The sequence below is a fragment of the Meles meles genome, chromosome 13 (genome assembly GCF_922984935.1).
Source record: "Meles meles chromosome 13, mMelMel3.1 paternal haplotype, whole genome shotgun sequence".
Classification (NCBI taxonomy): Eukaryota; Metazoa; Chordata; class Mammalia; order Carnivora; family Mustelidae; genus Meles; species Meles meles.
In genome coordinates this window covers 16,629,815-16,652,769 of record NC_060078.1, presented here as the reverse complement: position 1 = coordinate 16,652,769, position 22,955 = coordinate 16,629,815, and the positions used below count along the sequence as shown (strand labels likewise).

General features: G+C 37.4%; 1 protein-coding gene across 1 annotated transcript in view; it reads left to right on the top strand.

Moving 5' to 3' along the window:
• Positions 1–22,955, top strand: part of PCDH15 (protocadherin related 15) — a 567,896-nt gene that overhangs the window by 208,112 nt on the left and 336,829 nt on the right. Inside the window, exon 11 of the mRNA XM_046026577.1 lies at positions 13,567–13,760. Within this exon, the coding sequence (XP_045882533.1) occupies positions 13,567–13,760 (194 nt within the window). The remainder of the gene's footprint in view (positions 1–13,566; positions 13,761–22,955) is intronic.

Sequence of the window (22,955 nt, the reverse complement as noted above, 5' to 3'; positions counted from 1 at the left end):
TTTGGAGAAGCAAAAGTGAATAATTAACACACGTATTTGAAAGTCATTCACTGTGTTGGGAGAAGTGCCTAGGACTGTGCCAATCATAAGGAATAAAGGAACTACTAACATTTAATTTCTGACCTTCGGTAATCACTAGTGTTGTGGGGAAGAGAGGCACGCAATATTTTTGCTTTTTTCATGATGATAAATATGGCTTGTATCATCCGGTTAAACACTACAAAATTTTTTAACATCTCAATTGCTCTTAAGACGTTAAGAGTGATCTTGGGTAGAGTAAGTTTTCCCATTTGATAAACTTGGAGAAAATATTAATGATATCAATACAGTGATCACAGACATCTGCATTTTGAACTTGCATAGCTAAAAATTAGTTCTCGCATTTGGCTTTTATATTATTTTTCGATCGCCATCCCCCTTTCCTGATATACTTAGAAACCCAGCTTTTCAAAGAAAATGTATTTGTAAAAGATGTTTCGTTTGTTTGCTTTCATGTTTATGTAGCATGTTTTGGGTGGCCACAGTTAAAGCTGTCGATGGTCAGTTTTAATAATGGATGCTTAAATGCTTGCATTTTTGTAAAGTTTTTAATTGTGTATGATTGCTTTTAATATCATTTATGTGGTACGTTTTTAATTTTGACAATATTCTTTCTCATCATTACAGTTCTAGATATTGCCAGTTTACTAGATAATTGGCTTGAAATTTAGAAACTAGAAGAAACAAAAATGTGTATTGTATTTTATTTATTTTTTCTTTTCTGTGTATCACCAAAGTTTGTTTGCCTTTTTTCAGCTGTTGTTTCAGGAAAAGACAAAACAAAACAAAAAAACCTGTTTCCCTTTCAACTCCCTTTTGTAGTAAATTTTGTTAAAATGTCAAAGCGTAGTCATTTGAGTAAAAGAAAAATGCTTGCATATTGAGATGTTTCACAGACAGGGAATCTTAGAAAAAAGCCACTATTCCAAATAGAGCAGTAGGGATTTCTTGGAAGCCTAGTAAACTTGCTCATTCAGTTTGGCAAACAAAACAAGTGAAAACACCAACTAGAAAGCCCTAATATACATGCATATTACAAACATATGTTGTATATATATATATTCTTAGACAAATTATAATTTGATGTGTATAGATTTTAATGTACATGATGCTAAACTAGAGGCCTGAAAAACATGTTGAAGAAAATACAGTGCTAACCCTTGAGAAATATATATATATATATATATATATGGTAAGATATATAGTAAGAGATGACCCTTATTCACAGTGAAGTAATCAGAAAATATCACAAACCATTCTTGATTTTTTTAAATTACATGAAACAGACTAAGAATACAATGAGAGTTCATTAAATGTGAGTGGGGAGGGGAGAATGGTCTGGTAGGGCTTGAATAGCCGGGAAGGTTTCATTGCTGGTCAGAACTCCACGAACCTAGCAGGATGATTAGTACTCAGGCAGGCAAGGTTACTGGAGGTGGACGTGTACAGCCAAATCCCACATACCACAGTAATTCAGATTGAGCATTGTAGACAATGTAAGATTTCTTGAAGACGTATTTAAGACTAAGTCTTTCAGTTGTGAGTTAAGGTCTGATATGGCATTTGCTGGATGCCAACTTTGAGGAACTCTTTCCTGGTCAGTGAGGGTAGAAGCTGAGTGTGAGAGAGCATAGCAGCTTGAAAGCATTCAGGGTTCCAGGTTACAATCTCAGAGTCTGAGTAATGAGACTCAATGAAGCCCTATAAGAGGATTATGAAGTTGCCACAGAAAAGGAACTAGCTCTCCAAATTCTCGGGCAATATTGTCGCTGTTTTATTCTTGAGCTTTTCATCAGGCAGAGGAATGCCTTAAATGAGAGCTCCATCTCCAGTAACAATACTTGGGTCCATAGAAAAATAATTATTAGTGTATTGTTAATGAATTATACACCAGAAAGGTCCCTTTACTAAACACCTACTCTACTGAGGTGGCTGCCATCTTGGATTAATCTAGGACATGCTGAACAGAAGAGGGGTGACCATTAGTCCTGTAAGCTTTTTTAGCTTCAAAGCATCACCAGCTCCCATTAAGGCTTTAGAGAGCATAATGTGGATGTGACTAATTTACGCATTGCCCAATTTGCTTGATCAGCAGAAGTGGTCTTAGGTTCAGACTGACTGTCAACCCTGAGAACCAATAGGCCTCTTGTAGGACCAAGTTTATTTAGCTTCAAGGGAGGACGCAGGATAGACAACAACATAACTTTTATGGCAATAATACAGTGGAAGTCTTATGACCTCTAAATACAACTTCTAATACCTCCTAAATCATCTACACTTGGGATATATAATTCCCTTGATACATACATCGGAGGCATTTTCCTGAAAGTTTTGTTATAGCAACTTCTGTAGTACGTAGTGCATAAAAGAAGACTTACCAAAACACTGGTAAACACCAGAATATCTTTTACCCGGTAAGGAATTGGCATTTCCTCTGCAAAATACATTTCCAGCCATACCTTTTCCTAAGTAAGTTATCTGATGTTTCTTTAATATTTTAAAGATTATTTCTTTCCTTCATCTTCTATTACTTACACCTTTTTATAAGTGCTGATAGTGACATTCAACAGTGTATGTAAGTTTTTCAAATGTAAATTAAATTCTTCCTCCAACAAATCTGTCCCCATGGTTATTACCTGACTGGTGAGTTTTAGGTTGCCTTCCCAAATAATCTTTCTATCCAAGAGATCAATATCCACTCAAGCTTCATTTTTATCAACTATATAAGTGATCCAAAAATCCTTTATTATATTACACAGCTGAGGCCAAGAGATTGAATGTTTAACACAACACACTTCAATTAATAATGCCATGTTATTATGTCAGCTTTCCCAACAAAATCAGGTTGTTCTCATATATCATACATTTTCCATTACCCAAGTAGGCATCAGAGACTTATCTTTCAGGCAACTCTGGGTTTCATCTGCTTTAACATCAAAACCATATGCCATCCCCTATGTATAAATTTTCAGTGACACAAGATTTTGGGCATCATTTTAATGCAACGGGCATTTGTCTCTCAGGAGGCAACATAGTATTCACCCCTAATCTGTCCAAACCTACCCAAAGTTACAAGGGAGAACTACATTTCCAAGCGATCCCAGGTTAGCTGTATACCTTGGCTTCTTGCAAAAGCCAAAGATAGTGGCCTCCTCTAGCTTTAGCCATGATTCAATATCACATCTGAGAGGAGCAATTGACAGGGTTATACTCTTGTTCTGAAATTTTCCCTCACAAGGTGTTCTCAAAGAAGATATCCTTCCTTGAAATCTTATTCCTATTCTATATTCCACATTTCCACCTTATTTCCCTTTTATGACTTTTCTTAACATAGACTCATGCTTCCAAAGTGGGATTTTTCTGGGGCACCTGGGTGGCTCAGTTGGTTAACCATCTGCCTTCAGCTCAGGTCATGATCCCAAGGTCCAGGGATCGAGCCCCACCCTGTGGTGGGAGCGGGGGAGTCCTTGCTCAGTGGGGAGCCTGCTTCTCCCTCTTCTTCTGCCTGCCACTCTGCCTACTTGTTCTCTCTTTCTCTGACAAATAAATAAAATCTCAAAAAAAAAAAAGTGAGATTTACTGATTGTACTCCACTTTTCTTCCATAAGGCTGGTGTGCTTCCTTAGTTTCCAGAACTTTCCCTTCTGTCCATTCCTAGGGAAAGGGGGTAGGTTTAATGGTTTTGTTTTGTTTAGTCTTTGTACTTTTTTTTTTTTTTTTAGATTTTTATCGAGAGAGAGAGAGAGAGAGAGAGAGCATGCGTGCATACACAAGTGGAGGGGCAGAAGAGGGAGAAGCAGACTCCGCATAGAGCAGGGACCCCAATGTTGGCCTTGATCCCAGGACCCTGGGATCATGACCCAAGCCAAAAGCAAGGCACTGAACTGACTGAGCTACCCAGACATCCCTGAAGGAGTATGTTTAAAAAGGTGTCATGGAGTAGCACGGAGTTGATAGTCAATTACTTGAGAAGAGAGCAGGACATAAAGATTTAAAAGAGAGATAGAAAACTTGTTTATAAGATACAGCGAAGACCTAAAGTTTGGAATGTGTATTGGAAGGGAGAAAGGAAAGAGAAAAATGGATTAAATCACAAAACAATGAGTGAACAATGACAGGGGTGCTAGTCAACCTGAATGGTATCCCGTCAATGCAGTAGAAAAGCAAAATGGTGGGGCGCCTGGGTGGCTCAGTGGGTTAAAGCCTCTGCCTTTCGCTCAGGTCATGATCCCAGGGTCCTGGGATCGAGCCCCGCATCGGGCTCTCTGCTTGGCAGGGAGCCTGCTTCCTCCTCTCTCTCTCTCTCTCTGCCTGCCTCTCTCCCTACTTGTGATCTCTCTCTGTCAAATAAATAAAATCTTTGAAAAAAAAAAAAAAAAAAAAAAGAAAAGCAAAATGGATAAAGATCCTATATGTGGCTGAAATTTTCTTTGTCATTCCTGAGAGCATTACTGAGTGTAATTTACATGTCCTAATACACATTCATCGTCGTGCACATTTCTGGGATTATTTTAGTAACAGTTTTGTAACAATTACCACAATCTAGGTCCAAACATCATCCTCACCCAGAACGGTTCCTTATGGAACTAGGAACCTTTCCTCTAGGAAACTAGTTCTGCTTTTTGTCGCTAAAATGGGCCTTTTCTAAAAATTTTTGAAAATTTGGAAATGTACAACATGTTGCCTTTTCTTTTGGCCTGGCTCCTTTCACTCAGCATGACTCAGGACTACTGTATTTAGCAGCAGAAGTAGCACAACTGTGTTTAACCATCTGAGCAGTAGCGTGACTCAGTCCTATATGTTTCTTTGACTTACTCAATAGTATTCATTTTATAAAAACAGCATGTTTTGTTTATCTGTTCACTGATAGACATTTGAACTATTTCCAGTGCTGGAGAACATTAATAATGTAGCTAGGGATTCTCTGTATGCCTTTGTATGGACAGATACTGTGTATTTTATTGGGTGTATCCGTAGACACCCAGGAGTAGAACTGCTGAGTCATATGAGAGGTGTGTACTTAACCTTTTCAAGAAACTGCCAAACTCCTTTCTAACATGTCTGTAGGCTTTACTTGTCCACACCATCCCTGATGAGTGCTCTTGTCAGTTTCTTTATCAAGCCCATTATAGCAAGTATATCTCCATATTTCATTGTGATTTTAGCGGGCATTTCCCCAAAGACTAGTGATTTTGAGATCTTCTCATGTGCTTGTTAGCAATCTTTCCATCTTTGATAAAAGGTCTATTCAAATCTTCTGCTTGTTTTTTGTATTTGTAGTATCTGTCTTCTTAGTATTGACTTATAATTCCTCTTTGTAAATTGTAAATGCAAGCCCATTGTCAGTCATATGATTAGCAGTTATTTTCTCATAATCTGTGTTTTGTTTATCATATTCTTAATAGTGGTTTTGGGAGAGCAAACCTTTGAATTTTGATAAAGTTCAATTTATCATTTTTTTCTTTCTGTGTATAATGCTTTTGATGTCATATTTAAGAACCTTTTACCAACCTAAGTTCATGAAGATGTTCTCTTGTATTATCTATTACAAGACTCATAGTTTTAGCTTTTACATTGTATGGGTGATCCACTTTAAATGTTATAAGATAAAGGTCTCAACTAATTTCTATTTTTATTTTTTTACTTTTTGCACAGAAATATGTAACTGTCTTAGCAGTTTTTATTGTAGAAATTCTATTTTCCCCATTGAATTACCTTGGTATCTTTGTTGAAAGTCAGTTAGCCATAAATGGAAGAGGTTATTTTTGGACTTCTGTTCCTTTCATGTATAGTTTACTTTATGCCAAAACTGCATTGTCTTGATTACTGTAGATCGATTGTATATTTTGAAATCAGATAGTGTAAGTCTTGTAAAATTATTTTTCTCTTCTCAAATTGCTGTGGCTATTCTAGGTCTCTTATATTTCCATATAAATTTTAGGATTAACTTGACAAATTCTACTAAAAGAGCTTGATACGGATCTTGGTAGAAGATATATTGAGTTTACAAATCACATAAATTGTGGAGAATTTCCATTTTAACAGTATTGCACCGTTCAATCCATGAACATGGACTGTCTTTCCAACATGCTTTTAGATTTATCTCAACAATGCTGTACGTTTTGGTTTGTATATTTTGCCCCAATTTTGCTAAATTTATTCCTAGTTATTTTGTCATTTTTTAAGCTGTGGATGGAAATATTTTTATTTTTGGATTCTTCACCACTAATATAGGAATATACAACAAATTTTGTTTCACCTTGGCAATCACTAGCTAGTTTTTATAGTTTCTCAAAGACTACTTAGGATTTTCTACGTAGAAAATCGTATCTTCTTCAAGTAAGTACACTTTTACTTCATCTTACCAACCCGATGCCTTTTGTTGTTGTTGCTCTTTCATGTACTTTGTTGCACTATATTGAAAATCCACTACAATGTAAACTAGAAGTGCTGAGAGCATCCTTTTCCTGTTCTTGATCTGATGGAAAGGCACTCAGTCCTCACTGTTAAGTATAATGCTAGCTGTTGGTGGCTCTGTAGGTGGTTTTTCAGGTTAAAGAAGTTTCCCTCTATTTCTAGTTTGTTGAATCTCCCCCCCCCCCCCCATAAATAGACATTAGTTTTATCAACTGCTTTTTCTGTGTTTAATGAGATCATCATGTGGCTCTGTCCTTTACATAATATGATGCATTATGTAAAGTGATTGGCTGTCTTCACATTCAGTTTGAAGGACTGTTTCACCAGATATATTATCCCTGGTCAATAGGTGGTCATTTATATCCCAGTACTTCAGAATATGTAATTCCTATTTCTACTGGCCTCTGTTGCTTGTAATAAGAAGTCAGCTGTGAATGTTACATCATTTCCTTTTATGAAATGAGCATTTTTGCTGCTTTCAACGTATTATTTGTCTTTCAGCAATTTGACTGAAAATTGTTCATCACCTACCCTGATAGCTGATCACCCTAGCCTGCCTTCTGTGAAAATCCTGTTAAGTTGGTTTAACAAGCCCCCCACTCTTGATGTTTTCCATCTAATAATTTTCCATCCACTGTCCTCATTGGCTATAAATCCTCCGCTGCCTTTACTGCACTTGGAGCTGAATTGAGCCCCCCTCTCCTCCCTATTATGTTAGTCCTGACTCCTATCACAAAGGCCCTAAACAATACTTTCCTTTCCAGATTAGCAAGTATCAGGATTTTTTTTCTTTGACAGTCTCTATATTTATTTTTTAATTATATTAAAAATTATAAAATTATATTTTAAAATTATCTGTTTGTTTTAATGCTATACTATAGTACCTCTGGATTTTGATATTGACTCTAAGGACTTTTTTTTTTTTTTTAAATAACATACCTAGACTGTATTCACTGAACCTATTTCTCTTAAGTGTGTGGTTCCTAATGTCTTTGCATGATTTTTGCTGTGATTCTTCATTTCTGTGTGGCTTCATGTCATCCAGTGATTTGCACAAACACCTAAGCCCATAAGCCTTCTTGCTGCCTTTGCCGGTTGACCTGAACACAGGTTGGGGTGAGCCCCAGAAGTTCAGGCAGGGCCCAGGATTTCCTGTCAGCATGGACATTCTCTAGGTCTCCTCTATGCATGCGAGTGGTTTCAGAGATGTGCAGAGAGCCTACCCAGCCCTTCTTCCGGGCCTGTTTCTTTTTCTGGTGAATTTCTGGCTTGTTGGCTTACAGCAACTGAGATCACAACTTTACAACTCGTATTGGCTGAGCCAAGATGGTTCCTCATTCAGTTCCCATTGTGCTTGATTCCTTTATTAATGCCTCACCAAACTCACCCTGTCCTCTCTTAAAGCAAGCCTCCTGCTGTCATGGCCAGCCCTCCTGTTCTAACGTGTGTCCAGTGTACTGGGAGGGGGCTAAGTAACATCCACATCAGAAGGCCACTGACTCCTGCTTTTCTTATCCTCCCGCAACAACAGTTTTTAATGAATAATTTCTCTCAACTTGTCCACTTCAGCAGATTCTCGGAGCCCTAAATGGTGTTTTTCAACATTTTACTTAGATTTTTTAAATTAAATTTATTTATTTGAGAGAGGGAGAGAGAGCGCATGCACTGGGGGAGGGGCAGAGAGAGAGGGAGAGAGAATCTCAAACAGACACCACGCTGAGTGCAGAGTTAATGACATGGGGCTGGATCTCAGGGACCCCAATAATCTTACCCTGAGCTGTAATCAAAAGTCCAGTCCTCGGGTGTCTGGGTGGCTCAGTGGGTTAAGCCGCTGCCTTTGGCTCAGGTCATGATCTCAGGGTCCTGGGATCGAGTCCCGCATCGGGCTCTCTGCTCAGCAGGAAGCCTGCTTCCCTCTCTCTCTCTCTCTCTGCCTGCCTCTCTGTCTACTTGTGATCTCTCTCTGTCAAAATAAATAAATAAAATCTTAAAAAAAAAAAAAAAAAGTCCATTCCTCAACTGACAGAGTCATCCAGGTGCCCCACAATTTGCTTAGATTTTTACTTGTTGGGAAGAGAATTATCTAGCTTCCGCACACCACCAGAACCAAAAGTCTTACCTCCTTGATGCCCCTCTTTGCCACTTTCAAAGTGTGGTTTCAGTCAGGAGTAGAGATGAGGCCACATGTATAATATAAAGGAAGGGAAAGAATTGTGAAAATAGGGATTCCTATGACAAATTGAAAGGAAACCAATGAATAAAATAAAGGCACTGTATTAACAGGAATATTTTTTTCTTTTTATTGAAATAATTTAAGTGAATATTTTCATGAATCAATTATAAGTCATGGATTATATAGTTTATTTTTATCAAAGGAAAATTCCATATCTTTATATCACTATTATGTGAATGTGTTCATTTAAAAGACTCTAAGTTTCATATTAAGCATCCTCTCTCTGTCTAATAAAAATTATAGGGCAACAGGTATGTTAGGACTGAATCTTCGTTCTGTTGAATTAAAATATCAAAGGAAGTACTGTCTAAAGAGAATTGCAAGGGGCGCCTGGGTAGCTCAGTGGGTTAAGCCTCTGCCTTTGGCTCAGGTCATGATCCCAGGGTCCTGGGATCGAGCCCCGCATCAGGCTCTCTGCTCAGCAGGGAGCCTGCTTCCTCCTGTCTCTCTCTCTCTCTGCCTCTCTGCCTACTTGTGATCTGTCTGTCAAATAAATAAATAAAATCTTTAAAAAAATTTTAAAAAATAAAGAGAATTGTAAAATCATTCAGCAAAAAAGTAGTCCTGCAAGTTACTGCACAAGGCTTCAAGAACCGTGCTTCTTTTTCAGAGAAAGAAACAGAAAAAAAAAAAAAAAGAAAGAAAAAAAAAAACTACATGAAAGGCAAAATACAAAATGAAAGGAGTTGGCATGACATACCAGGAAATAGAAGTGAATGTCTGAAAGCACAATGTAGGCTTTCCTGCCTTAGCTAAAAATCAAAATAAGCAAGCCTCAGACACTATTCTTGAAAAGTCCTGGAAAGTGCCGAGTGTCTTCTCAGTGATTCTTCCTGAGGAATCATAAACACAGCGGGTTGTTGGCCCTTTCTACCCTCTAGGTGAACTTAGAATACAAGAAACACCTGTTAATAAATGATCTCCTTCATAATAGAAAGCGATTGAAATAAATATTCAGATGCTGAGGTTTCTAGAACAAAACACTTTGTATCATGATGTAGTGAAAGGCTGTGGTCTAGCTGGTCACCTGTGTGTGGCATTGGAAGCAGTGAGGCTCATTCTCCATTATTCGATTGAGGTTTACACTGTGGACCAAAACTTCCCTTTCTTCAAATATATTTTGCTATCTAAGTCAGGTGTGAAATGTTTCAATCCATTTTTTAGAGACAAGCACAGCTCTATTGTAATTTTATTATAAATAAGAACTGTTAAATGAATTCACTGCTATTTTCTGAAACCTTCTTAGCTAAAATTATGGCACTCTCTCTAGCATTTCCTGCTCAAAAACAAAAGGAGAAAAAAAGAGTGCAGAGACTACTAACCATAAAAATACCAAATACCAATAAATTCAGCATTCAGTTGTTGCATGCTGAGCCTCAAAGGCGTTGTCATAGCCATGGAAGCCCTTCATGATGTCTCTGCTTGTCGCTTGATTTCCTGTACTAGTCTGTCCAGACTGTCACATTCTGCATCCCCAAGAGCCTTTTCCATTCTCCTGTCCTCAGGGTCCTTGCACATGCCCTTCCCTTCTCCATTAACTGTGTGTAATCCATAGTCTTGGATCTGCCGCCCATCTTTCACTCCCAGCTTGAGTATGACCTAGACCAGAGAACTTTTTTTTTTTTTTTTTTTTTTTGAGATTTTATTTGACAGAGAGAAAGAAAGCACAAGCTGGGGAGCAGCAGAGGGAGAGGGAGAAGCAGCCTTCCTCTGTGCAAGGAGCCTGATGTGACGTTCGATCCCAGGACCCTGGGATCGTGACCAGAACTGAAGGCAGATTCTTAACCTTAAATGAGCCACCCAGACGCCGACCAGAGGTCTCTCATTGTTGCTTATGTTCATTTTCAGTAGTGCTTGCCACATCACGTCAGTATAGATTTCCTTATTATTAATAATATTCCTCCTTCAATGGCACATTCCGAAGAAAAGATACCCTTATTTAGAAATCACGATTAGCTGCTTAAAGTGATAAAAAAAGTATACACAGATAGATAACAAGTATATATATTTCCCTATAATAAAGTGGTTCTTATTTAAACAAAGCAATTTTCTAATTAATAAAGTTTAAAATATATATATATATTTCTTACACTATCTTTCTCAATCTCTTTATTATTCATGCTAACTATTCAAACCAGGCAGACAAAAAAATAGAGCCACATGTATAAGTTTGGTGATATTTAGTACAAAGTAATGTCATGAATACTCATGTTTAGGTCTTTTTAAAATGAAGTTCAATTTGCAAAGTAAGCTCTGGATTGATGACATGTGAATATATGTAAATCTGAGTTTAGAAGAAGTCTGGAAAATTCAGTATCCTTTCCACAAGAGTTACACAAGTGAGCCAACTAAGACCACTTGCTGATAATCATAACAGAAATAATTTTTAAACTTGGTTAGGGAAAATAAAATCACATAAGCAAGGAACTGATTTTTGACTTATTTGTTAAACTCTTTACCTGCTGTTGGTTTCTGTGGAGCTAGTGGTATTCCTGAGTATATTAGTCATCTGCAGTTGGCTGCCTGTGCAGACCAGGGACTGTTTTTCTCACCTGTGCTTTGCGGTGCTCTCTGGTATTTATAGAACATCCCAGATGGGTGCCTTCCTCAATTTAATTATTATCCGGCTTATCCTCCCTTCCAATATCATTCAGGAAAATGTTAAATAAGGCCAGCCATAATACCTACATCCCCAAAGCATGCTCCCCAACAGTTCTCAACTTGATGCATTGCCATTTATCATTAAATTCCTTTAGCCAATTTAAGTCCCAGGAAGAATGTTAATATTGAATCCAATTTGAGCTAAATTTTAATTAAGATTTCCTGAGACATTATGTTAAGTGATTTACTATAATCAAAATTGATATCTCCTCTGCTACCCCCGCTCTCAATTTTCTAATTTTACTCACATGCAAAAGAGAATTGGGTTGCTCTGTCTTGACTTGTTCTCCATAAATAGACATCATTCATGGGTTGTGTTTCTGCAAATAGTTTCCTTCTCCTTTGCCTTTAGGACCATTCTGTCATCCTCCTATAAGTCCCAGAATCATTTTATGAAATGCATTTCCTTCTGGCAACCACATCTGTCGACCTGCGAATACCTAATCCCAGCTAACTGAATGCCAATCTCTCAAATTTCCTTCTTTCCTCTCAATTATTTTTGTAGCTACTATTTCTCTGCACATTATTATTCTGAATGCAATTGATGCTAAACATAGAAACAGTGTGCGCAGTATATCCCCTTAAGGGTGATGGTGTGTGTAAGGCACTTTGTTTACATTTTCTCAGGATGGTGAGCATGAGCATCTGAATGGCCATTAATTAACATGGCGCTCTTGAAATTGAATTCAAGTTACAAAGTAAATGTGCATACTTGCATTTGATCTAAGAAGGTGTGCCAACAGTATCCAGGGGCCACCCAATCGCATCTGTGAATGATAAAGAACAGTTACTTTATAGAAGTGAAATTTAGGGGTTAGAAATACATATGAAAATGTTAGTAATTAGTAAATAAGAAAACTTTTTTATGTAGGTTTACTTATTAAATGTGTATATTTTAGTTATTCAACAGGAAATTTTTAATTGTTTTCCCCTTATGTGTAAACTTACATGAGGCCACCTTTCTTATCTGCATCTATCACTTTTGGAATGAGGAAAAAAGAAAATTCTGTGAATGTATGAGGGCACGTGGGTGGCTCAGTAGATTGTGTCTGCCTTTGGCTCAGGTCATGATCCCAGGATCCTGGGTTTGAGTTCTGCATCAGGTTCCCTGCTCAGCAGGGAGTCTCCTTGCCTCCCTCCTCCCCCCCCCCCCCCCCCCCCCGCTTATGTGTTCCTGCTTTCCCTCTCTCTCTGTCAATCTCTCTCAAATAAATAAATAAATGAAATCTTTAAAAAAAAGAAAATTCTGTGAATGTCTGCAAAATGCATATTATAAGATTTCCCACTAGTATCTACTTCTCCCAGGGATAAATTTATATTTATCAGCCAGTTAAGGAACTTTATTTAACTCATTAAATCATTCTTACCTTAATTTTGCTTTATTGAATTAAAAATGTTCATTCTGCTTTTACATATAATGACCCAAATATAGTTTTAGCTATTGGATACAAGTTGCTTCAAAAGGACTATAAAGACCGGCAAATTAGCCTTAAGAATGTTCATGTGGTATTATCAAGGGCCTCTGAATTCGTTCCCTTTTCTCAAAAAAAAAAAAAATATGTATATGTATTTCTTATGCTTCACAGTCTAAGTTTTTAGTAAGATATCCTACGACTGGAGATGCATTTGTTTGATTTTGGAAAGGCAAAACCCTAGACCCTTTCCGTCTTTTATAAGTCAGTGTGAACAAGATCATAAAGATCTTTTTTCCTAAAGCTAAGCAGAAATTAAAAGGATACAAGGACAAGAGACTCTCTGAGAGACCAAAGGAAAACATTATGGATGTCAAAGACAAGAGCAGAAGGAAGGATGACAGTAATAAAGACAGAGTTCACCCACTAAATTTTCTCCAGTCTCGGTAGGCAGTAATAAGTGTTTATCTGTCCACAACAGAAGGGTAAGGTAGAGGGGAAAAAATTAACTTTCCCATAGTGATATTCAATTTGCTGTTAGAGCTTTCCTCTTCTTTCCTTTAGTAAATTAAAATAAAGACAGTCTTCAAGAACCAAAATTTTATCACTTTTATAAGAAAAGGAAAAAAAAAAAAAATCCTTCCTGCTGGGATTTCTTCTGAATCAGATCACCTGTAACCATGCTTCAAGAAAAGAGCGAATGTGCAGAGATCTTTCTTCACTTCTATTTTGTCTTTGAAAGCAGGGACACTGGGGTAGAAAGCTGAGCCCCAGGAGGACTGACGATATGGTTTTCTGTTCCAGCTCACAGCGGTGGACGCAGACGAAGGGTCCAACGGGGAGATCACGTACGAAATCCTGGTGGGCGCTCAGGGAGACTTCGTCATCAACCACACCACAGGGCTCATCACCATCGCCCCAGGGGTGGTGCTGACAGTGGGGCGCACCTATGCCCTCACGGTCCAGGCCGCGGATAATGCGCCTCCTGCGGAAAGAAGGTAAGGCAGCATGCAGTCACAGCAGCTTCTCCGCGCTCCCAGTTAACCATGCCCTGCACACTGAGGAAGTGCAGCAAATGTTCTTTTATTCTGTACACGTCTAAATTAGACCAGAAAAATTCTAGGGGCCAGATTCTAAGGAACTGTACGTTCTTTCTTGGTTTAAGTTGTAAGGAAAGGACAATAAAGATTAAACCACAAAATAAGCAACTCTAATTTCACAGATGTGAGGGATACAGATCTCTGTACTTAGGGGGAGAATGGGAGATAGCAGAAGCAGGTAGCCAACTGATTGGTGAAAAGCAAGGTTGTTGACAGTGAGAGGTTACAGACATAGCAGCGGCCTGAAATATCTTGTGTTTGAAGCCACCTCCCAATGTCCAGGTAATTCAAATGTATACATAAGTACACATATATATATCCTCTCTTTGTATATACAAAGTATATGTGCATTCACACATGTATACAAATATATACATTCTCTAACTATTCTATCCATAAGATTTATAATAGAATTGATAATTTACCTATAAAATATATCTATAGGTATCCCGTGTACACACGTTCAAATATATGGCTACATGGAGGGTGTGGGAGAGTAGAAAACAAAAGACTTCTAGCTATTACAACTGTGTTTATTTAGTGTCCCACCCGAGCTACCTTTTTTATTAATTTCCTGCTTGTTTCCCAATTTTCAGTATGCATTTAAAGAAAATACAAATGAATTCCTGCACCAGTTGGGTTTGTCCCCTTACAACACACCCTGGGGTTCTTCCAACATGAATACTGAATTATTTCTTCAAAACTCTCTTCCCAGCTACATAATATTCTTTCATACATGTGTTATACTGTGTAAGAAACCCACTGTCGATGGACTTTCAAATTCCGGTTGCTCTTTTACTGACAATGAAGGAATAAATAAATAACACCGAACAAGCATCCTTTTGGATATGTGCAAATATGTCAATACAGTAAATTCTCATTTACCAAAAGGCATATGCAGTTGTAAGTTTCAGCGATAACTGCCAAATTATATTCCACAGGGTTCATAACAATTTACAGTTCCAACTGTCAAGTCTGAGAGTGGGTAATTCTAGTCTCCCCAGCTGTGTGTCATATCAAACATGTGGATTTTTGCCAATCTGAATAGGTTTTAAAAAAATCTATTTTTTTATTCATTTGCTAATGAGTAAGTTTGTTTCCTATGCTTTTGAGCCAATTCTGTTACTTTTCCTGTAAAGTCTGTGTTCATAGCCTCTTACCCATCTTTTGACTGATATGTCAAGCCCAGGCTATAATTATCTTATATTTACTGTTAATGATTTTATAGGTTCATGCTGTGTGTTTAAATCTTTGTTGCTTTTGAGATTTATCCTAGGATGCAGGAGGAGGTATCAATCAGCAATAATTTTTTTTGTGCTACTCTGTAATTTTTGCCACACAATATGCTAGATAGTCCATCTTTATCTCACTGATTTGAGACCTTACATTAATTATAATCATGTATTTTCTCATTTATTTGAGTTTGATTAAAAACTCTCTCTTCTATGCCATTTGTTCACCCCACTTTTCATGAATTATTTTCACAATTTTAATTTTTAATGTTTTAAACGGTGCTTCATAATATGGTGGTGCTAACTTACACCAATGATGCTTTTCTCTAAAAGTGTCTTGGTTGCTCTTTATGTTAATTTTTTTACTACAAATAAACTAGTTCTGTGGATTTACTAACCATATTTTTATTAGGAACACTTTAAATTCATAAATTAATTACTTATGATTAAATTATATGTGTCTGATGTTGAATCTTTCTATCCAAGAACTTTCTATTTGCTCATACTTTCTTGTGTGTCCTATAGGAATTTTTATTTTTTTTAATTTTTTTTTCAGATACCCATTTTTTTTTTAATTTCTTTTCAGCGTAACAGTATTCATTGTTTTTGCATCACACCCAGCGCTCCATGCAATACGTGCCCTCCCTAATGCCCACCACCTGGTTCCCCCAACCTCCCATCCCCTGCCCCTTCAAAACCCTCAGGTTGTTTTTTAGAGTCCATAGTCTCTCATGGTTTGCCTTCCCTTCCAATTTCCCTCAACTCCCTTCTCCTCTCCATCTCCCCATGCTCTCCATGTTATTTGTTATGCTCCACAAATAAGTGAAACCATATGATACTTGACTCTCTCTGCTTGACTTATTTCACTCAGCATAATCTCTTCCAGTCCCGTCCATGTTGCTAACAAAACTTTTGTAGCAACATGGACGGGATAGGAATTTTTATTTTTTTAATATTTTCTTTATAAGAGTCCTGTGCATTTCTATGTTGGTCTGTTCCCATATCTTTTGCTATTATTGTACATAGACTCTTTTCTCTTTATTCATCTCTCTGGTTAATATTTATATATGTGAAATCTATTAATCTCTTTTTATTAATTTTAACCCACTTTCTTATTTAATTCTTTTATATTTTTGTAAAAGTTTTCCTATCAGTTCTTCAGTGTCATCCAGGAATGTATTTTATAAATAGAGAAAATTTTATATCCTTCTTTCCACTTTCTTTCCTTTAAGTTCATTGGCTAATTGTTTCAATAAAAGTACTTGTCTTTTTTTTTTTAAGATTTTATTTATTTATTTATTTATTTATTTGAATGAGAAAGAGTAGTAGGGTAGGGTAGAGATGGAGGGAGAAGGAGAATCTCAAGCAGATTCCCTGCTGAGTATGGAGCCTGATATGGAGCTAGATCCCACAACCCTGAGATCACAACCTAAGTCAAAACCAAGAGTCAATCTCTTATCTGACTGAACCACCCAAGCATCCCTGCTTGACTTGTTTTTAACTCAAGTAAGAATGTCTCCCAGATTTTCCCATTATACTGGTTTATGGTTTTAATTTTTTTAAAATTATGTTGAGAAAGTGTTTATTCCCATTTTATTGGCTTTCTAAAATAAGAAAATATATACCCATCATCTATGAAGACAGTAATGACTTTCATTCTTGAGCTAATCATATGATTGATCTTGATACAATTCCTAAATTAATCTATTTTGCATTCTTACTATGAATCCCACTAGGCTGTGCTTTTTTATTCTTGAATTAAAATGCTAGATTATGTTTGTTCCTCTTTAGTGAAATTAGTCTATTTTTCTCTTTTTGAGAAATTCTTATGAAGATGCCATGCAGCTGTTCTGATACCTCATCAAAGAAAGAAAAACCACAAAAAAAGGCAAGAAAGAATTAACCATTTTAATAGCAAGTATGAATCTGGGGTAAACATCTCTAAAACCAGTGAATAAATCAAAATTTTGTTCTCTGAAAAAGGAGATAAAAAATAAAAATATAATCAAATGGATAAACTACCACTTTATTTAATTAAAAAAGGGAGAGGGGCATCTGGGTGGTATAGTCGATTAAGTCTCTGACTCTTGGTTCAATTCAGGTCATGACCTCAGCGTCCTGAGATCAAGTCCCATGTTGGGCTCTGTGCTCAGCAGGGTATCTGTTTGAGACCCTCTCTCCGCCTCTCCCTTTGCTCCTCTCCACCCAGGCACTCTCTCTCTCTCTCTCTCTCTTAGATAAATAAATAAATCTGTTTTTAAAAAGGGAGAAAGCAAAATAATAAACTCTAAGAAGGAAATGCTACAGAAACAGGGGAAATGGAAAGAATCCTAAGAGACGCCTTTGCTTTTAATATATGCAAAATTTGAAAACATGAGTGAAATGGATAATTTTTCCAGAAGATACAGTTTATCAAAACTGATTCCAAAAAGTAAGAAATTTTAAAGAGATGAACCTTGTGGAGGTAATAGAGAAAGTTTCAGAGAGCCACTACCCAAAGCTATATGAGGGCCAAGCAACTGATCAGGAGGACTGGAACACAGCCAGTGAGAGGGGTCATTTCCGGTTGAGCCACCCTCCAGAGCACACTCCACACCCCCATGCCACACTTGGCATCTCTCTTGTCTTCGATCATGGACCGTCATAGGGGGAGTTCTTATTCCTCATGGATATTGGTGGACTGTCTCTCCTTTTCCTTCCTGTTCTCCTGTTGCATCTCATCCTGTCTGTCCCTCCATCTACAGATGGTGGTCCCTTCCCCATCATTTTGTCTTCTAGCTTAACCTCTAACTTCATCTCCCACTGTCACTTCCCACTCCCACAGGTCCCTCCAGAGGGGAGCTAGTTCCCAACAGTCCAGCATCCCTTCAGCAGCACCTGTCACTTGGTGTCTTCTGGCTGGTCTTGCCGCTGCTTTGGTTGAACATCCCTGGATCCATCCTTAGTATGTTCCTTTCTCTCAAACTCAGATGCAACTTTGAGCAGCACCTCTAAGCTCTACCTTAAGAACACGTAGAAATGGACAATCCCCTGCTCCTGTGACTGACATCCCGGTCTGCATCAAGCTTCTCTCTGGTCCCATCTGTTGAAACCTCTTCTGAAACTTCTGCCATTGCCCCTTCCATCCCTTCTCTGTTCAGGGGCCTGAGAGATTCTAGAAACACAGGAAACACACTTTCTTTTTACTCAAGCTCTTCTTGGGGTCTCACATCTGACCCAAAGTAAAAGACAAAATCATTAAAAGGGCCAGGGAGCCCAGCACACATTGCCAACGGCCACCAGCCAGAGGACACTCCCTAGTGTCACCTCCTTTGCAGAACATCACCTCCTGCTCCACCTTGCTTCCCCACTCCTGCCCTCACACCACCCCCACTCATCCCTGAGGCTGGCAGCTGCCTTCCAACCTTCGAATGGGACCTTCCCCCTCAGCCTGGATGGCTCCTCTTTCCATTTGTCCATGGACTCCAGTCCTTCCAGCCCCTACCCAACCATCACTTTCTTTACCATGTCTTTTCAGACAAAGTATTTACAGCTGCAGCAACCTTTCCATACTTAATGCCTCTTTTTATCCCCTGCACTTACTGTCCTGGGACAGGTTATTATGTACCTTCAGTTAGGGTATGAAGTTGATGGTCAGCCTCACCTCCTCCCCACTGGAATTTGAGTTTACAAGGGCAAGAATTACTGTGCTTTCGTTGTCTCTTGTGTCTACAGAAGCCCAAGCAACTCCTGGAATGCTCTAGATGCTTAAAAAGTCATCCATTTTTATTGTTTTCCTAAGTTCTTAACAAACATCTTCTTTTTCTGTTTCTTAAACAGATGAATTAGAAAATGAGACAAATAATTTTAACTCAAATAATTTTAAAGAGCCCCCAAAATGACAAGGCACACTGGAAATTGTTCTATCTTCTTTCATAAGTATACACCAATTCTAATTTTGTCACTAATAAGTCAGGGGGAAAAAAAGGTGTCTGTGATAGTAAGATTTTCTGTTCCGTCCAACCAACCATTTATTATACAACCATCACTTATTGTGTCATGGAAATACAAAGATAAACAGAATGCCGTCATGTGCAGGCCAAAAAATTATAGTAAAGAGTGGAAAGTAGGACTTTATAAATCATTAAATTCAGTTGAGTGTGGTAGTGTGTGATTGAGCTAATTTGTCCTCTCTCTGGGGCATCAAAGAGGGCACTTGTTATAATGAGGGAGTACTTAGAAGGCCTCCCAAGCAGATGAATTTTGGAGAATGGGTGAAGTCTGACCAAGTGAGAAAAGTAAGCCACATTATTTACACAGCCTGAGAGCTCTGAAAGAGCTTGATCCTTATGGGTAATTACCAGTCTAGTCAGTGTTACCAGTGCATAAACCAATTTGAGAAGGGGCAGGAGAGTTAAAGGTTATTTCATGGAAAATATAATTTGTTTTTTTTAAGAAGTTTGGACTTATTATCCAGTATGTAGAGGGTATTCGTGAGGGACATTAAATTAGAAGTTGAGTGCAAGTTTCTGAGTTTAGTTTCTGGAAAATCCTTCTGGCGTCCTTGTGGGAGATGAATTTGAGAGGGATGCCACTGGAGGCAAGGAGATGACAGAACTCCACCACTGAAAAAATCCAGGGCTTGAACTAGGCGTGTTGGGAAGGTGGAAAGATGGAATGATCAGAAAAACTGTCTCCCACTTTTTTGTCTCAGGTGACAGGGTGGTGGTGTCAACTTGGCGTGCATGGTTTAGATGAAGGAGATGAGCTGAATTTGGGGCACATTCAGTTGGATTTGGCCACTGTTCATATACCCAAAAGGCAAATAGATGTGTATGTCTGAATGTGAGAAAATAGTTAAGAGTTGTTCCTTGAGAAGAAATGTGGAATACTTCTATATTTTTATATTTTGATTATATATATATATTTTATATAACATATATATTTTTTAAATTTTATATTTTTATATATCTGACCTAAAGTAAGAGCCAAAGTTTGAATGAATTTAAAGAATACCTTATTCATACTGGGTTTTTCTGAAGAGGAATTAAAGACAACTGATGCTCTTTAATTAGCATGCAGTAGATATCATGCAAGCTACTCTCTATCCATAATTTCTAATCTGAACAATACTGTGGCTTTTGCATTACTCTGTTTTTGCAGGCCAGAAATCTGAGGCTGAAAGATGATAATTGACTTGGCTAAATGCCCCCTTGCCAACACTCCCACCCACCTCATAAACAAGTTGCTGAACCTTCACCTGAATAAGAACTATGGGATTCTAGATTTTATCTTCCACTCTGTGCCATAGCCATGATCTTTTGTCATGATTATTCTGGAGAAGAAAAAAAAAATAAAATACTGCAATTGCATAGTATCAGTACTAATAATGTTAATTTTAAAAATTAAGGCACCTTTTATTTTTACCATTTAAACTAATATTAAGGTCCCTTAATAATCATCAGTTTATTTCATGACTTTTTATTTTCATTGAGGATAGCCCTATAGATCCAATAAAATCTATATATACTTGCATATTATGACTGATGACTTAACTATTTTATAATTTAATCAGTGATATTTTATAATCCACTTCTCATTCAGTTCCTATTTGCAAGTCGTATCACTGATTTTCTCAATAAGATGTTGCCTGCAGGGGCACCTGGGTGGCTCAGTGAGTTAATAAGCCTCTGCCTTTGGCTCAGGTCTTGATCTCAGGGTCCTGGGATCAAACACCCCCCCCCCCCCCATTGGGTTCTCTGCCCAGCAGGAAGCCTGATTCCCCCTCTCTCCCTGCCTACTGCTCTGCCTAATTGTGATTTCTCTCTATGTCAAATAAATAAATAAAATCTTAAAAAAAAAAAAAAAAAAGATGTTGCCTGCAATAATCAGTGCAATAAGAGGATTTCACTGGAGTAAAATCGTATTCAACTCCAGGAAACAGAATGCTATCTTCAGATTCAGAATACACTATCTTCAGATTGTGAACACAGATCTTTTTAGTGACACTAAGCATGTAGTTGACCTGGCCTCATTGTGTTCCTTATAGACAATGGTTTGGACACTAAAAGATCACCTTATAATATTCAGTCAGATATCAAGTGGGACTTACAGAGAATAAAATCTGGATACACCCTTTCTCCCTGCAGGGATAATGTCATGTTCCCTATAGGATAATGACATTTACGTTTTCTGGAAGAAAATTAAGCCTTCACATTGACTTGATGAATGAACTGAAGAGTTGTTTTGCTTTTAGTATTTCCTTTGAAAGGAAGAGGCTATTTGAAAATTATCAGCATGGAAGTACAGACCTTGATATATTTTACAAAATGACCGGGCCATCAACAGTGATATGTAAACCTACTTAAATTGTAACATTAAAAAAAAAAAAAAGGCAATTTTCCATTTTATTCTTTCTTCAGATCAGAAATCTTTATGAATTAAGATTATATAATAATTAATTATGAATTAATTAATTCATAAATTGAAATAACAAAATAAGGCATATGTGAATTAACAGTTAATGTATTTGTTATCCTAATTAAGTGGGTAAAGATTCAGGGAGTAAGTAGAGCAATAGTCTATAATCTATTTTCTGTTTGTTGGTTTCTCATAAGTACAAGAGGAAGGATAAAAACCAAAGATTTAAAAACTAATTGCATTCAGATATAGTATTTAGTCTACTGGTGTATGTAGGTCTTCTTATACTTATTGAATTGAATTGAATTAAATTAAATTAATATCTATTTAATTTTAATATGAATAAAGTACTGCTATTAGGTATTTGTAAAGACAGAGAATGATGGACAGTCCTGTCCCCAAATATAATATAATTACAATAAAATGTTTGGTGCATGGCACAGCATATTTTTTGATTCCCAATTTTTTTCCATGGACTCCAAGGTTCTATCTAACTAAAACAAGTTTAAATAGTCCATTCGCAAATAAAATCATTTTTATCACTAATTTTATTATTTTAAATGGCAACATTATATATTTAACATTAATAATAGAAAACGGGAGTACTCTCATTTTAGCAAAAAATTACTGAGTTCTCACAATTTTTACCCTCTTGGGGAAGCCCTGGAAATATAAGACAATTAGGATGAGATCTCTGGCCTCAGAGTATTCATATGGAGGAGAAGCAAGGGTAAGACTAGACGCATAATTGTAGGTGACTACAAGTACAGGTTAACTTCAACAGGAATGATAATGGGATATCCAAATAGAGGACCAATAAAAACAAAGACCCAGAGACTTGATGAAGAATTGTGTGCTGTGAGAACAGGCATTACTTGGCATTTGAGCATATCACTAACCTGTTTGAAGTCTATCAGCCAGTCCCCAGTGGTCAAGATGAAACTTAAATCAATAACTATATAATGCATGAGTCCCTGCATGATCTCTCAGATCCTACTTTTACCATTTTCCTATTTATACCCTTCTCTGTAGTGCTACAAAACTTACACTTTTTTTATTTATTGCCCTGTGAATTTGCACATGTGTTTTCCCCCCGTGTGGAATATCCTGTCGTTAAATCTAAATCCATCTTATGTCTGAAAACTCTGTCCCTGCAACGTCCCCTGAGAAGTTTCTCTGATATCCTACGTTGTTCTTAAATCTGAAACCTTTGCTCCTATAGATTTCTTGTATGTACTTCCAAAATAGTAAAATAGAACTCAGGAAGGCTGACCTGTAAATAGAGCTTTTCTAGCACAGTGTTGGTGGGAGACAAAGGAAAAGAAAGGCAATTTCTGCTTTAAGTCTACTAGGGAAAACAATATACACACTTCCACCTCAGAAGCGAGGTAAAGAAGTAGGTTACAAATAAATACCTGTAGCATAGGTTGACCCATCGATAGTATATTACATTATACATTGT